Source organism: Chiloscyllium punctatum, chromosome 6, assembly GCF_047496795.1.
Source record: "Chiloscyllium punctatum isolate Juve2018m chromosome 6, sChiPun1.3, whole genome shotgun sequence".
In the NCBI taxonomy this organism is placed as follows: Eukaryota; Metazoa; Chordata; class Chondrichthyes; order Orectolobiformes; family Hemiscylliidae; genus Chiloscyllium; species Chiloscyllium punctatum.
The window spans coordinates 59,567,307-59,585,875 of NC_092744.1; the positions used below are offsets into that span (position 1 = coordinate 59,567,307).

The following is an 18,569-nucleotide window of genomic DNA, read 5'->3' on the forward strand; positions in this document are numbered from 1 at the left end:
AAACCCATATCCTTCATTACTTGGAAGGACAAAGTCAGCGGATACATGGGATCACTGCCATCTTCAAATTTCCTCCAAACCACTTACTACCTTGACTTGGAAATATATGTTACTGTATCTTCATTATCACTGGTTTGTTAATGTGAGGAACTCCCTTCCTAACTGTATTGTGGGTGCATCAACACTAGATAGATGACAGCAGTTCGAGAAAACAGTTTACCATCACTTTCTCATGGGTAAGTATGGCTGGGCAAAAAATGCTAGCCTTGCCAATGCCAGTTAATCCCAATGAAAGCATTTTAATAAGTTGTCAATCAATACTTGATCTAAGTTGGGCTCGGAGGATCCATGCTTGCCGTGGGCATGTTTATATCTGGTTCCAGATGTTGCTGCCATGCCTTGGACCTTGCAGGTCCATGAATGGCAGAAACATTTAGAGGGAACATAGCAGTCCTGAAGGGAAAAGTATTGCTATTAATTCCAATCACACTGAGACAAAGCACCAATCTCAAACTGGGCTTTTCCATTTGCTGCATAAGTATTCTTTATGGTCTCTGAATGCGTTTAGTGCAAATAAAGTATGGTAATCCTGTGTTGGAGATCTCTGCTCATTAAATTCAATTCACCTAATTTTCTATTTTAGACCTGATGAAGACTTTTATCGAATTAATCAAAGGTGGATTTGAACACATCTTAGGTAAAAGGGACTCTGCTAATTCTAGAAATTACTCAAGAATATTTTGGAAGATTCAAAAAGTGATCTGTTAAAAGGTACAGGTGCAAAGTCACAGGACAAAGTTAAGGAAATATAAACTAAATAAACACATTTCTCACACTCAACAAAGTGCTAATGTCAATATAGTGACATTATAATGTTACATCACAGATGTCACAAATAAGTAATGCAGCTGGGTAGTGTTGCAGTCTTTATATATAAGCAGTGACTGAGTTATTAAATATTGCATGAAACAGCTGGGCATTTTATAATATGGCAAAGTGCATTATGACACCTAATGTTTTAAATGTCAAACACCACTTGAATTTTAACATGCAACCTACTGAGGCATAAGTTCATGAAATGCATAGTTAAATACATAATTACCATCAGCCAAACAATTAAATTTTTGAAGTTTGTAAACATGCCAATCCAGTCATTGAAACAACATAAACATGCTAATCAATCTCCAATGGCATTGATTAAGGGTTGATGGGAATTCAAAGTTTATGGCAGTAGTAAGAGATAAAACGTGGCCAATATTCTCATCAATGGCCACTACTTCTCTGTAAAAGAAGAAAATTAGAGTGACAATACAATGATCTTCTTTGAAGTAAATACATGTGACAAAATAATAGTGGACCTCTGAAATGGTGGTGGTAGTTGAGTGCTAGCACTGCTGTTGTGTTTCCAGCTTTCATTATGGTGCTGTTGTAATGTAAGGTTGTTCTTAGAATAATTAGGAACCAGCTGGGGTTTGGCATCCAAATAATGAACTGTCAATACTTTGCTTCTGAGACCTAGCTCATGTCAGTTACCTGTCAACCAAAAAGTCCATTTGGTTGGCTTGGCTGTGTAGAGAATAGATTCTTGTCAAGAAGCATGGCACAGGTAGGGAATTGAGGAAGGTGGTTCAGACTCCATGAAGAATGAGAGGAGACTGGTTGAGTATAGCATTTGCAAAGTATTGTCATATTGCAGAGCAAACTCTGTGATAGAACATAAAGCATCGTGTGACATGACTGGAAGTATGAAGCTAGATCATCTGGGATGAGGCATGATTATTCTCTTGAGGGTTGTGGACCAATGGAATTCTTTACCAAAGAAGACTATGAAGGCTCAGACTTTGATTATGTTTAAGGCAGCGATTAATAGATTTCTGATGACCATGACTAATGGAGTTATGTGGCTGGGGTGAGTAAAGGACATTGAAGTGATTGATCAGCCATGATCATACTGAATGGTGAGGCAGGCTTGACCAGCTGAATGGTCTGCTCTTGTTCCTGTTATAAGAGTTAACAACAGCAATGAAGGCTTAGGTGATGAAGAATTGAGGTGAGAAAGGTGACTCCTGGCAATTTTTTTCTCAGTAATTTGATTCAATACTTTTTTGTGAAAAGAGTTCATTTTAACCAAATATGTATCCCTGCATCAGCCGTACTTATCAACAAACACTGAACAATTCAGTCAGTTATATGCTAACCAGCAGTCAATAAGATCATTATTATAGGTAAATTGGCTTTTCTGAAATTAACTTAACATTTTGCCTTTTTTTCTTTTTTGTTAAAAACAATTGCTGGCAGCAAAACATGAAGAAAACTATTTAATTGGCTCTTTTCAGTTAATTTTGACATAATTAAGGTATTAATATGCAGAACAGAAAGATTCTAATTTGGGTTTACTGCCAGCAGAATAAATCAAATGTAAGATATTTAAGATGTTTGCTGTTAAACACTATCAAATACTCTATTTAATAAGTGAGACGGGATGACAATTGAAAAATTCCTACTTCTAGCATACTACATGTGAAAACTGATGTAGATTTTGAGTTTTGGAAGTCAGAAAAACACAGTATTTTGAATAATTAATACATTATGATACATTTTCCATTTCTCTGCCCAATAAAAAAGCGTTCCCATTAAACAGACTCACTTCAGTATAATTCTGGTCAATGCTGTACTTTATGACTCTAACCCTATTAGATAATAGCTGGACCCATTTACTCTCTCAGGCCATGTGGGTTTTACTCTCAAGCTCATTCAACCAAAGTTTCAGTATCATGTGCCACATGACTTGTTCATATAAAGACAGCAAATTAAATTGTCTCCACAGATATCCTATCACGTTTGTACCCCGAATCATCTATTTAGCACGCGAGCAAGACACCACATTATCTGCCTGGAAAGGTCGACCCCTGGATATTAGATTCTGCCATAGTTCTCTTTTATACTAAACCAAGGGGAAACACTTAATCACCTTTGCCTTTTCAAAAAAAAACTTAAAATTTGCCATGATGAAAAATCAATAAACCTGTAATTGCTTGGCTTATCATCATGTGGAAGGACAAATTGAGAAGTGAAGCTTGGCGTCTACACAGATTTCCCTGTTACACTGACAGTTTCAGGATCACTGGCTTGGAAAAGGGAAAGGTCTCCAAGTGATAATTAAATCTTCTCATGCTGATTTTCTGCCAAATTTATTTCCCAAGAGTGTATAACCCTGATTTGCTGGTTACAAACCAGGCATAACTAATCAATCCAACACAGATGCACTACCTCCCTTTGTAAACATCAAACAAAAGGGTATAAGCAGCTTTAAAAGTAAAAGGTAGAGTTTTTAAAAATAGTTTTATTTATAATCATTCCAAAAAGTGTGTGGAACATATTTTGTTTGAATTTATTTTTTATTTGTAAAAGTATTCCAGAAGATTTTAGTGACAAAACTAAATTCCTTCAATGTTTTTGATATACACACCAAATACGCTTTGTTGGCACCTCAATAATCAAAATGCAAGTGCTATCAATAGTAATTCCTTTTAAGCAGAACACTTATGAAGTTGCATTAAGCAGCAAGTTGATATTTCAAAAAGCTGTGCCACATGGTAGTGGGATTAAGTTATGTGTACACAATTGAATTTGTAAACCAAAATGTTTTCTTAATTGTGCTATTGCGGGGAAATGTTGAGCAGTGAGTAGAATTTGTAAAAAATAAAAGCATATTGAAACTCAAATTATCTTGACTAGTCCTCATGCAACTCCTCCCAGCACAGCAAATGATGCTACCAAGGAACAAATTTTTGCTTCCTTTTTCTCTTGATCAAGAACTGAGACAGATTCAATGTTGGAAAACAATAAAACATGTATTTCAACAGTTACTTGTTGAAATTCCTCAAGCAGTCAGACTGTTAGTTGCAATAAACACAATGAAGACTGCTGCAACGTTCAAGCACAAGAATACAAGTAAAAATACCTGAAACATTTGCACTCTTGATTACTCACTGAAGTGAATTCCATTGTAGAATGGAGGATAAACATAAATATGGTAGATAATCTCCAAATGCTAAATTCAGTATTCCACCAGGGTTCTGAATTTGCATACTAATTATTCAATCTGAGATAACTCAAAATCGTCCAGTATGCTTGAACTCTAAACTGACTGAGATACAACCTCAATTGTAGATTGAAGTCCCGAAGGACTTTGAGCTTGGGGCATATTGGTCATTAACCAAATGCTGGGCCATCATTCTCAAATGCAACATAATTAAAAACATGACTTCATTCTCAATAGCCGTTCTTTACACTTCTGCACAACAGTTAGGCCTGCTAAAGATTAAATTATGTCCCCAACAAATGCTAATCTGTGTACACGCAAGCAATATTGCCAATAATGGTTGCATTTACAGTGATTGTGCTTGTGCAGTTTCTTTTCAATTCAGTTTCTATGCTTTCTCTGCACAGCATCCAAGTCATAAAGAAGAGAAGGCACTGATTGTTGGTGCACAATCCACATGGTCCTGTTTCTAATAGCCTGCCAGCTTCAAAAATCATCAGTAGTGTAAACTGGTGATTATATAGGCTGACAGATACAAGGACAAAGTATAAAAGCAAATTTGACACCTTTTCAATAATAAACAGGGCATTAATCAGCATGAGGTTTCCACTCTAGAATAGATCTCTGAAATCTGTACTACAGCCATTAGTAGATAGACAGCACGATTGTTCAAAGTATCACTCTCAAGGTCGAATAACATTCTTTAGAATACAAGCTCTATTAGGGACTAATGGCTGCTAGTCAATTAATCGGAATGTGTAATATTCATATATCTTGAGTTTATTTATACAAAACACAAGAAATACTCTGCAGTTTTCCATAATTGCAATGCAATAATGATCAAATTTTCCCAAGTCACAGAAAGCTATTAAGCACACTGAAAGTTGAAGGGCTGAACAGTAATTAAAATTATAGTTGGATTTCTACATTACCTTATCACATTAAAACTTCAAAATTGCTTCACACAATAAATTTTTCAAATACAGTTACTTATTGCATTGCAACACAACTGCTGGACGTGAGCAAGAAACTTGTGTAAATAATTAAGAACATCACACAGGTTTTTAAAAGTCATGCCTTTCTGTATTTAATTAAATATTTTACTCAGTAGATTTTGGCACAATAGTCACAAACAAGCAGTTATTCTTTAGACTGCAATTTGCTCTTCCGTTAGCTAAGTATTTGAAGTAAGCAAGTAAAGTTAAAAACATTCCCCAGGATCAGAAAATGAATATTGTTCAATGGGCTTTTTAAACAGCTGTCACACAAGATTAATTATTATTTAAAATTACATGGTGTAAAAGAAATACTGTGTAATGCAAAATCATGTCATTTTTTTCCCTATTGGAACACCTCAGTTACTGTTATGGATCATACAGGACTCATTATGACAAAAGTTTATGTTGTATTATCATGTATGATCCATTTGGAATTTCACAATTTTGTACTTTTGAAAATCTATTGCATGTAGAATCGTTGGAACCCAGTTCAAAATATTACAAAAAACTGGTAATTCGATCACATTAAAGTAGAGCAACCGATTACGTAATGACTAAAAATAAAGCAATCCAATTAGAGACTCATATTCCCATTCATTTCAATCAAAGAACACAATATTTACCAATAGTTTCTAAATACTGCATGTCCTTCACCTGGCAGAGAAGACTATGGTAATTAAAAGATTTAAAGTAGCACAAACCCCTTGCCTCTAATCTAGTGCCTAGGTCAGTCGCTTGTAGATTCTAATTTGTCCTCTATTTGTATTCATGACATGATGGTTCTGAATATTTAACAGCAAACTAGCAGGAGTGTATTTTGTAGGGCTTGGAGGTCAAATAATTTGATTTTCAAGCAGATTACAGTTGATGCTATTGTACATTCATTCACTTATTTGTTGAGAAGATATGCAGGAAAAAGTTAAACTTGAACTACTGCATTATCAAATACAGGATATTCAAACAAACAAAAAAAAATTAGAAAAGGATAAATATTAACAAATCAACACTCTAACCAATTATATTTTCAAGAAAGATGTCACTAAATCTTGTTATTTTTGTTTAAGCAGCATTAATTGCTGCTCCAGATGCAGATCCAAGGCATTTGCAGCCAGTTAGAATTTTAAAAAGACTATTTGTAATCCACTTTTATACCTAAAGCATTTTTGTCAAAATTGATCATAATCTGTAGGAATATCAAGTGCAAAGCAAATAAAAAAATACTGAAAGCAGTTCAATCATTCTTTAAAAAAGAATTTTGGAAAAGCAGTCTTTTTCAGTCATCAGACAGTGAGTCACATTATGTACATCCATTAACACAATCCTTGTTCTATTACCAGGAGTGTGTTGTATTGCATTGAGTGATTCTCCAAAATAGAGTTGCAGCCCAGAAGGAAAGATGGTGTGGTATGTGCTCCAAAGAACACTTTTTTTAAAAGCTTTGAATTTCCTGACATACTGGAGCCAAATCAGAAGATGATTTACTTCATGTGGCAGCTCATTAGTTTTCCAGAGTTCAAAAACACGCGTCATTTAATCTCAGCAGTCTGACAGCCAACTACCTACTCTTTTCCAATCAAATGAACAATTTATTCTATTTTCCTTTGTTTGCACCAGTCCATTTGTCCCGCCCTCTTCCCTCACTCTTGCTATGTTCCTTCTTAGAAACTCTTTATTTATAGCATTTACAGTGAAGGGCTAAATTTGGGATGCTGATATTTTATCTTCTTTACTGATGCTGTCTGACTTGCTGAGGGTAATTCTTCACATTAGATCTTGTTTATTTACAATTCATCTCCTTGAAATTTATTCTTGTTTGATTTGGTTTCTTCAACATTCTGATTTTGTAACTTCTTTCTATTTAAGACACCTTTCCTTCTGTAGCAAGTTGTTGAGTATATTATGTAGCACCTTGTAACTCCAGCAATGGAGCAACAATCTGCAAGGACATTCCAGTACAGAAAGAATGACTGATCACCTGAATCCAAAAAAAGGACTCCTTTCAAAGAGCCAGCAATAGAAATTAGAGAAAATTCCCATGGCTTGATTCATCATTGAAGTTATTTCAGGCAAGGTTGCAATAACAAGGAGTTTCAAAAGTTTCCACTGAATTCAAGAATTACAGAAACTTATCTTGCATAAGCATAAAAGTAAACAGCATCACTTTAATTGTTTTGGATATGAGATTATAATACATTTTGGTGATCTTGTAATAACAAGCTTTAGCAGTTAGAATGGATACCTGAATAGGGAAACAAGACAAATTTTCCCAAATGTTTTAAAATTTATACCATTTGTTTCAAGAACAGAAGACCTGAAATATGGCATATTTAAATTATACTATGACAATCAACAAGTGATGTGTGTCTTTTGACAAATGAATGGTCAGAGCACAACCTGCGCTTTCTCCTATTTGCTCATAGTACCTCAATCAAATTACAAAATTTCTGTCATTCTAACAGAAGTTGAGACAAGAGAATATTACAGGTTTGTTCCAAGTGCAATGTAAATCATAATTGTGTTATATGCAGTATGAACCATTACAGTTCAAAAACTGCACAAGATTTAGATTTAGATTACTTACAGTGTGGAAACAGGCCCTTTGGCCCAACAGGTCCACACCGACCCACCGAAGCGCAACCCATCCAAACCCATTCCCCTACATTTACCCCTTCGCTTAACACTACGGGAAATTTAGCATGGCCAGTTCACCTAACCTGCACATTTTTTTTTGGACTGTGGGAGGAAACCGGAGCACCCGGAGGAAACCGACGCAGACACGGGGAGAATGTGCAAACTCCACACAGTCAGTCGCCTGAGGCGGGAATTGAACCCAGGTCTCTGGCGCTGTGAGGCAGCAGTGCTAACCACTGTGCTGCCCACAAGGTGAGAGTGATGTTCTTGATATCAAGACAGTATTTGATATCAAAGAGCTTTTGTAAAACTGGACTCAAACAGGGAAAAATTGGAGACATGAGTAGCACACAGGTAGATAGTTGTAGTTAGTGGGGACCAATAATCTTAGTTCCAAGACATCAGGTTACACAGGCCAGTATCCTAGGCTGAACCAGCTTCAGCTACTTTATCAAAAGCCAAATACAGCAGATGCTATAAATGCAAAACAAACACAGATGCTGGAGAAATTCAGTATTTCTGGCAGCATCAGTGGTGAGACTATACTAGACTTAAACATTTCTTCCATTCTTGCTCCAGAGATGCTGCCAGACCTGCTGAGTTTCTTGAGCATTCTCTGTGTTTGGTTCACTACTTTATCAACATTCTTCCCTCCACCTTAAGGTCGGGGATGTAGGGATATTGCACATTGCACAGTGTTTATTATCACCGTCAACTCTCAGGTACAGAAGCAGCCCATCTCCATATTCATAGAGATCTGGACAACATTCAGGGTCGGATTGATAAGTAGCAAGTAACAGCCACACCACACAAATCTCAGGCAATCTAATCTTCTCCCCTTGACATTTAACAGCATTACCATTGTTGCATAACCCATCATTAACACCCTGGAGGTCACCATCATTCAGAAACCTAACTGGACCAGGTATATAAATACTGTGGCTACATGAGCAGGTTAGAGGTTGGGAATTCTGTGGCAAAGAATTCACAATATGTTTTATTAAAGTCTGTTCACAAATCAAGAGTGTGGTGGAATACTCTCCACTTGCTTTGATGAGTGCGACTCCAATAACAGATAGGAAAATTGACATCATCTAGCACACAACTTGATCCATACCTCACTTACTGTGAGAAGCTTTCACTTCCTCCATCACTGGTGCATAGTGGCAGCATTGTGCACCATATTCAAGATATAATTCAGCAACTCATCAAAGTTCTTTTGTTAGTAGCTTTCAAATACACAATCTCTAGCTCATAGAAAGACTAAGACTGCAGGTGCTGCGAACAATACTAGCTTCTAGTCCCCCTCCATGCCAAGTAACATCCTGTCTTGAACTCTATTGCCACTCCTTCACTGTTATTGGATTAAAAGTCTGGAATTTCCTTCCTAACTCCAATGTAGATATACCTACATCATGTGGACTGCAGTGATTCAAGAAGCTGGTTTACAACTACTTTCTCTGGGGAGAGTAGTCATGAACTGCAAATGTCGACCTTGACAGCAAAGTTTTCAATTTGACATGAATTGTCTTTATGTTAAGTCAAGACTCAATTTCTTTTCCCCCTGTATTTCTAACTGTGGACTATAATGAGGAAAGAACTGTTTTAAAACTAAGGAGTGTTGCATGTTTTGAAAGGAAGTAACCTCACGCTAATGGTAAGCACCACTTACACAGCTGCTTGTTTCAGCAGTAATTAACAAAGTAGCAGTGTTCCAAAAGCTTGTACTTCCAAATAAACCTGTTGGATGATAATCTGGTGTTGTGTGATTTTTAACTAAACTGTTGTTGCAGATGAAATGGAGCAAAGGGGTTATCTATATATGGAGCTTTGGTTGGTACAAGTAGCTGACTGTGAGGTCGATGGATTAGTGACCAGTAATCAATGACAAAGGCCTTCTGCTTGCCAACAGCTATATGATTGGATCTCAAGTTGCTTGGGCTGTGAACAAGATGCAGAGAAGACTTTTGTTCTTATCCAGCTCAGCAGCTCTCTGCAGTAAAAGCCATATTAAGCTTAAAGAAAACTAGTTTCTCTCTCCTTCAGTTACTTTTAAGGGAAAAGTCAATTTTATAAGTGTGAACCAGCCACTTCTTGCCTGTTGCTAACCAATATTAACATCTGAAGAAGGGTGAACCAGAAGCAGCATTTTGATCAGAAATGGAATCATTAAATCATTTCAGGAATGTCTCTGAACAGAAACAACTGAACTGCCTTCCCACTCTTACCCTCTGCCCAGAAGACCCCTCGTTTTTCTTTTCTGTCCGAGTGTGTGTATTAGGTGCAGTCTACATTGCAATTAGATTTTTGATAATTAGAGTTATATGCCATAATTAATAGCAGTTCATAATTAATTACCTGTAGCTTGAGTCTAATTACTTGTAATACATGGTCATCTTTGTTAAGTATGGAAACCTGGTCCATACTTTTGGTCAAGCTAAGTATAAAAGATACATAAATTGGGGAATGCTGTGTACTTTAAAAAACCTTTACCCTTTGTGATGACTCTGGGAATAGTGGGACTTGATTTCGACTGCTACCTCACAGAGGAGTGACAGAAATATTCAGTGGGTTTCCTGCATCCAATAAAAGGGCAGAACCTCTCAGCTCATTTTTTTGAATGTATAGAAATCGAGTTAAAGGAACTTCTTCACAACATGCCAATGATCTGGTTGTCTGTTTTGCCTGTAATAAAGCCTTAAAGCATACCATTTTCTTTGGAGAGTTTGCAAGAACATACAAAAGGTAATATGAGAAATATACAATGAGAATGGTCAGGATTCTCTTCCTCTTTGTTAATATCCTGCATAGCCTAACTGAAGTATTTTATGAAGCACTCAAAAAGTAAATCAAAAGACAAGCTTGCATTCAAGCAGTGCCTTTCAGGATCTCAGGATGTTCCATAGTCCTTTATAACCAATAAAGTACTTCTTATAGTCATCATTGCTGTAATGTAAGGAATCAATGAAACCATTTTGGACACAATACCCAATAATCAATGATGAGAAAATTACTAGATACTGTTCTTTTTAGTAATGTTGGTTGAATGTTAAATATTGGTTGTGACACCAGTACAATTCACTTGATTTCTTTCAGTCGTGATGGGGGATCTTTTATGTCCAGAGACATTTCATACCTCACCTGAAATATAACTAGGATTGTCTTTGTTCTCAACCACAGATATCCAAAGGAGACAAGTCCTCTGGTTTAAACAACCCAGGCCACTTAAATTTATTGATGAGGAGGAAATAGATATGGACTGTCCAAATATATTATGTACTTTAAGAAGTTATATGATTTAAAGACATCTGTTTTCAAACAGATGTCAGTCATCTTATTGAAAGTGAAAAGTTCTGATTTTGAGAAGTTGGCTGAAGGTCTTTGCATTGAGATTGATTTTGACAAGCTGTATGACATATAATGCATCTAGTTTTAAATTTACTTGCTGAACTGGAAGGTTTGTTCTCAAAAATTCCATCACCATGCTAGGTAATATCATCAATGAGCCTCTATTGTAAGCGCTGGTATTCTGTCCCGCTTTCTAATTGTGTCTTGATCTGTTGTGGTGGGTGATATCATTTCCAGTTCTTTTTCTCAGAGGTTGGTAAATGGGGTCCAAATGATGTGTTTATTGATGGGAGTTCTGGTTTGAATGCCAGGCCTCTTGGAATTCCTGTGTGTGTCTCTGTTTAGCCTGTCCTAGGATGAATGTGTTGGTCCAGTCAAAGTGGTGTTCTTCTTTGTCTGTGTGTAAGGATACTAGTGATAGCTGACCATGTATTTTGGTGTCCAGTTAGTGCTCGTGTATCCTGGTGGCTAGTTTCCTGCCTGTCTGTTCGATGTAGTGTCTGTTACAGTCCTTTGAGGGTATTTTGTATATGACATTCGATGTTACCTAGCATGGTGACAAAACATCTGAGAACAAACCTTCCAGCTCAGCAGCAAACATACAACCTGAATCTCAACCTGAGCTACAAATCTTCTCAAAAGTCACATATATTGCATTTCATAGCAACTAAGAAAGAAAATTTCAAAGATGAAAAAAAAGGTAGAAGTTTTCAAACGAATACAACAAAGTAAAAGCAGTCACAGTTTTAAACTTGCATCTTTTATATGTCCAATTCTAGCTTTAAATGTATACTGTGAAATGTTTTCAGTTTTTAGTGGCTCATCTTTAAAACAAAAGGAAGGACTCCATTAAGTTAAAATCCTGTGAAATCGGGGTTATGGGTGCTGCTGAATTACAGAATAATGTCTAAAAACCAAAAATTCTCCAGAGTTTGTCCAAGTGTTGCAAAATCAATTTCAGTATCAATCTAAAAAGAAAGAAACTGCTGCAAACAAAAAACCCCTGAAGTACATGGGATCCAATTTTTAGATGAGAACTGCAATAACATTTGCAAACTGCAGCAAATAGATATTGCATGTTCTAGGTTCACGTGATCCAATATCTAGGGTGTGTCCAAACAGTAGGTGACCTCAATCAGTATAGCTGCAAATTGGCTGCATGTATTCTCAGCCAACATTTTCCCTGATCCCTAAGTTATATTCCATGGAATGCCTTGTATGTAGGGTTTGAAACACCTCTTTAAAAAATATATGTATTTCTACAGACAGTATTTCCCTGAGGATTCACTCTGCTTTACAACCTGGAACCCATGAATGGGGTCTCCTTTCGCTCAATGATTCAATGAATGCTACAATGCTTCACCTCACTGGGTATACCAACCTCTACTGATGTGATGGATCCTGAAATACCACTAATTTCTGTCTCTCTCATTCTGGTTCTAACCTTTTGTCCAAGGTGAGACTGATTAAAGCCAAAATATTGATATAATATCTACTTTAGAATGATGTTTTCTATATTTATTTTAATATACATTATTCCCTTGACAAAATATCATTGTTTTTCTAGGGAAAGAAAACTGCTGCTCTGTCCTTCACTGCTGTTTTGAACGCAGCCTCCAGGTACGTGAAGGCCGCTGTGATTGACTTGCCTTCCTTTACACCTTCCTGTGGGATTCATTGTGTGGACAACTGTGGTCTTAATCTATTCTACTAGCTCTTTGACATGCTAATTTTGTTTTAAAGAAAAAAATTCAGCCTACTCAGTATAAGAGGCAGATTCTCTCCTTCAATACATTCAAAAAATCCAGATTTTGCTAGTTGCCAATCATTGTTTAAGTGTTGATGTGTTGTTGGGAGGTAGTGAATACCGATTATTCAGGGCCTGAGCTTCAAGGTTGAACAGGATTTTATTCACTGAGGATAGCTGCGAAACAGATAAATCTTAGTATTTAAAAAAATCATATATACCATAAACTAAGTTTTAACGCAGGGTTAGCAATTCTAGCTAGTTGAGTGCCAAACTAAAAATGTGAAATCTTAAGGACCATCAGATCATCATTACTCCTAAGACATAGTCACAGAGATTTCTATTAAAGTGATCTTGAGACTGCCATTACAAAGGTAAGTTTCAATATTGTTACTCACAATATTGTGGAGCAGAAGGTGTATTTCTCCCAGCACCGAATTAAATTTCAGGACTGTCATTAGTGATCTGTCTCCATCCCTCTGATTCCTTTTTTCCCCCTCCCAAACTCTCATATTGACTTTGGCTGGTGTTAGAGATGACCAATCTTGTTTCCCTTGTGACTGTTGTAGTAGGTGTTTTTTTTGTCCGAGATGGATTGGGCAATAAAACTGGCCCAAAAAGTCAGGGATAACTCCTTTGCTGTTTTTTGAGGGAATGCAAACAGATCTTTTACATCCATCAGAAAGGGCAATTATGGCCTTGATTTAATCTGCACATCTGCAAGATGGTACCTCCAATAGTGCAGCTTTGCAATGGAAGGTCAAGCTTGATGTTCATGCTATATCCTGCATTTTGAAATGAGATATTCTTTGCTCACATATTCATATTCGTATTTCAACAGCTCTGCACTTGCTTGTTTACATGTGAAATACGTTAAAATCTTTGCAGCTTTTCTTTTGATGTAAGGACTAATTTGAAAAGCTTTTACAGTGACAGAAATCTCTTCTTTTTAAATTGTTCACTTCATCGTCAAGTCATTTCCTTAATGTTTAATTAAAAAGGTATCTTGAGCCAAGGCTGGACACAAAATTAAAACTAAATTTCGTTAGCCTCAAGACCCTACTTGCAAGAGGTAGTTAAGGCAATACGAAAGGGATTAATATGGCACACTTTGTGTCAATGGTTATGAATGTTTCAAATTTTCAGTTCCAGAGGATTGTAAATGTGCCATCGTTGAGATTTTTCATAGACTTTTCTGATAAGACTTTTTAGTTTGTCCCAGAACCAAGGAATATGAGGTCTGGGTGGGAAAGAAAAGTTGAAGCCAAAAATCAATTGCGATCATGTTGACTGCAGAGCAGGTTCAGTGGGACATATTGCCTTCTCCTGCTCCAATATTCTTATCTAAAAGTTTAATGAAGAACAAAGTCTATACTTTGTTCAAAGGAATGGATCAAGCAATATTCTCCAGTATTAACAAATAATACTTTCTTGTTAAGTGATCAGGAAATTCCATTTATTCTATTATTTTTTTTCAAAGAAAAGCCTTTACACCTGCAGTTGATGATGTTATTTGGTTATTTCAGAAAAATAGTTCTCTTGATAATGAATAATTTACAACAAGAAGACACATGTCATTATTCTGGTCAGTGGAGAAGTGATTTAAAAAGAGACTTTGTGAGAAAGTAAGTAAAAGGCAGACATACTTCAAATGCATTCTCACTTATAAGGGTTTGTTTTTGAACCCAAGAAAATGCATTACTCAGTCAAGCAGGACACCATTAGCATTGCACTTAGCACTAACATATTCTGCCTTTTGAAATTGAAAAATAAATTATGCTCTTTCACTTATATAATTAGATGACTGAACAATAAAATCTAGTAATATTCAACATAAACCATGAATCTTTAAATTATCAACTTCCTGGCTTAGAGTAAATGAGCAGTATTCTATTTTCCAACATTGATTTAAAAGCTGGTGGTGACTTTGGAAAACCAGAAAACAACATTCCATAGTGCTCACTGCACAATGTTAAGTTTTTGCAAAAAATTATTTTTGTTACCTTGTTCTCTCTTCTTTTTGGCATCCTCCTCTTTTCTTTCCTTAGCCTTTAATACTTCATCTGCTTTTGCTAAAAATTTAAAAATATTAATTTTAAGACTCTCTCAATACTGTTTCATCAATTGTCAAACATTTCCAAAATAAGGCTATAAAATAACCATTTTACTTTTCGGTCAATGAATTACATTTTGATCATTGCTATATTTTCTCCACTGTTCCAAGTGCAGAACACATTTACAGGTTGAAAGAATAACACAAATTTAAATTACAATTTTAGCTTAGTTTTCAAACAAATGATAACCAACACTTTTATCTCATTTACAATGTAGCTGTAAGAAGAGACCATTCACAATTTAAATCTCTATTGTAAATGAAGCAAATTTGTTTACTTGAATGTCAATTTACCTATGTTGCTACAAACTATTAACAATACAAGAATCTGGCTGAGATAAAAAATAAAAATTTTCTCTGGTCTCTTGTAATGCCTGAAGAATGAAATTTGTAATACCTGCCCAGGTTCAATGGTAAATTGCGTGTAAATATTGGGGAGTTTGAATTCTCATTTTGAATCAAAGTCTGATACTTTTCATTGAATGCCTGAGGTGATTTCTACATTGTTGAATAATTTTTCTACCAACATTTATCTTCTTTCCTTCTCTGTTGCTGTTCTACTTCATCAGCAAAGTGTTCGGACTCAAAGCATGCAACATGATAAACAAGCTATCATCATTTTAAACGATTAGTAGAAAGCTCCTCCCAATCATCAATGTCAATGTTGCTGCCCATCAAGGAGAGCATGAAACAGGGGAAGCAAATCCAGCTATCTGGATTCCACTACCTCATGGAAGCTCCTGCCACACGTGCAAAATATCAGCAGCCAAGAATCAGACTATTCAGTCATATGAAGGCTCATGGCAGAAGCTCACAACATTGTGGAAGTGTCAACATTGAAACGAAGATTGGTGGAGTTGTGGATAGTGAGGAGGGCTGTTGTCGGCTGCAAAGGGACTTAGATATGATGCAGAGCTGGGCTGAGGAGTGGCAGATGGAGTTCAACCCTGTCAAGTGTGAGGTTGTCCATTTTGGAAGGACAAATAAGAATGCGGAATACAGGGTTCACGGTAGGGTTCTTAGTAAGGTGGAGGAGCAGAGGGATCTTGGGGTCTATGTTCATAGCTCTTTGGATAGAGCTTGTAAGAAGGCCTATGGTGTATTAGTGTTCATTAGCAGAGGGATTGAATTCAAGAGTCGCGAGGTGATGTTGCAGCTGTACAGGACCTTGCTAAGGCCACATTTGGAGTACTGTGTGCAGTTCTGGTCACCTCACTTTAGGAAAGATGTGGAAGCTTTGGAGAGGGTGCAGAGGAGATTTACCAGGATGTTGCCTGGAATGGAGAATAGGTCGTATGAGGATAGGTTGAGAGTGCTAGGTCTTTTCTCATTGGAACGGTGAAGGATGAGGGGTGACTTGATAGAGGTTTAAAAGATGATCAGGGGAATAGATAGAGTAGACAGTCAGAGACTTTTTCCCCGGGTACAACAGAGTGTTACAAGTGGTGGGGGCATGGAATGCGCTGCCTGTGGGAGTGGCAGAGTCAGCATCATTGGTGACCTTTAAGCGGCAATTGGATAGGTACATGGATAGGTGCTTAAGCTAGGACAAATGTTCGGCACAACATCGTGGGCCAAAGGGCCTGTTCTGTGCTGTATTGTTCTATGTTCTATGAGACACAGCTGGTGATGACTTCCTAATTATTGTGATGATGTGCAGGTGCTGGTATTGGACTGGGATGGACAAAGTTAAAAATCACACAACACCAGGTTATAGTCTAACAGGTTTACTTGGAAGTACTAGCAGCACTCCAAAAGCTGGTACTTCCAAATAAACCTGTTGAACTATAACCTGGTGTTGTGTATTTATTGAGAAGGCCCAAGGCACTTCACAGAAACATTATAAAACAAAGGTGACACTGAGTGACAGAAGGGGACATTATGCTAGGAGGTGATCAAAAGCTTGGTCAAAGTGGTAGCTTTTAACGAGTGGAAATCATATAAGTGGAAACAAGTAATAAGCAGGAAAGCCAGGTAGAGAGATGAAGAGGTATCAGGAAACTATTCCAGGAATAAAGGGTGTTTCTTCTGGAAATAAGGACGAGAATTTGAAAGCCATGACTTCGCTGAACTGTAATATGCTGACAATTTAAGTTTAGTTGACCTCAGATTCACAGAGCAGAATGTGGGAGAGCAGACAGCAGTCCTGTGAATAGTTGAGTTCAGAGGTAATAAAAGCATCAACGAGTTTGCTTATTTCTCTTGTTTTGAGCTTGGAGGCTATTTTGGGTATTTTTATTTCAATTTATTACAGTCAATTTAAATTCAGTACACAAAGGGTGGACATCATTGAGCATGTAGCTTACCTGGGGAAGCTAGTTATCAGAGTCTAATACTGCACAAGTTATTCATTTTTATGTTGGCAACTAGCAGTCAGCTCCAGACAAAGGGCCTGCTAGAATTTGTTTCCCATATATTGAGAGATAATGATGTACATTAACACAATCCAGTGACTTCACATATATAACATTAAAAATGTCTTAGTTATTTAAACAGCCAGTTGGGCCACACCCGAGACGTGGCTGCAAACTTGATTGGAAATTTAACTGTCCAAACTCCAAGCTGGTGAGCAAGGTTACAAGTTAAGTCTTTGGTGTCAAATCAAAATGAAATTAACGAGTCCTCAGAAATTGAAATTGAAATTGAGAATAGTCAGAGAGTCAGAAAAACCCTTTTATTTTGTTGGAATCAACAAGTTCAGTAATTATTCATATTCAGTAACTATTCATACTAAAGAACACCACAGGTTAATTTTCCATGTCTTTTATTTTACAGACAACCTGGTCATTTATTTAATACTTGTTTGTTTCAGCTGGTATTTGTGATCGGCTGTCAATTGGGATAGTCTGTAAATCAAATTGACTGCTTTGGAGACCAACTATCCCTGTTGATATGTACATGGCCAATGAATCCAGGGGGCTGGACATTGACAATCAGCATGTCTGCACCAGCACTCCCCCTCTCATAGGACCTGGATTCCCTGATCATTGAGGATAAGGAACTTTGTGGACTGTCCTCTGACTACTAGTTTAATTGTCCACAATCACTGATGGCTGAATGTGGCAGGATTGCAATGCTTATATATTATCCATGTCCTGCATTCACGGTTTTTTGTGCAAGTGGCCCTGTGTTGTCACTTCACAGAGTTGACACCCCAATTTTACGCTTGCCTCGTGCTGTTCCTGTTTCTTTCTACACACTTAATTGAAATTGGAAAAAGAGAGATCCCTCTAGCTCTTTCTACTAAGCTATCTCAGAAGGTTTGTCACATTTGAAGCATCTTGGAACAAAAGCTGTTCTCTCTGTAAAGGTCCTGCCTGATCTGCTGAGAATTTCCAGTATTTTCTCTTTTTATTTTTATTTATAAATGTTGCTCCTTCAGTTCTGCATACTCCAAAACATTAATCCATTTCTTCTCTACAAATACTGACTAATGTGTGACCATTCCCTTATTTTTAAATTTTTCTTCGGGATTTCCAGAAATTGTTTTTGCTTTCTTATTTTTAAATACATGGAAACAAAAGTCTTATAAAATGAGTTGATGTGGGAGAACGGATGGATAATGTTCAAATGATCACTATCCTTTATGAAAGAGCAGTGGAAGTTAAGTTAATGGCTCTTAAATTCTGAAATTCAAATATAGCTTTGAAAAAGGTTGTCCAGATCTTTATTCTTGGTGATCTTAAT

General features: G+C 36.8%; 1 protein-coding gene across 1 annotated transcript in view; it reads right to left on the reverse strand.

Moving 5' to 3' along the window:
• rsrc1 (arginine/serine-rich coiled-coil 1) overlaps positions 1 to 18,569 on the reverse strand; it is a 503,072-nt gene that overhangs the window by 55,288 nt on the left and 429,215 nt on the right. Inside the window, exon 7 of the mRNA XM_072572745.1 lies at positions 14,773 to 14,841. Coding sequence (XP_072428846.1) covers positions 14,773 to 14,841 — 69 coding nt within the window. The remainder of the gene's footprint in view (positions 1 to 14,772; positions 14,842 to 18,569) is intronic.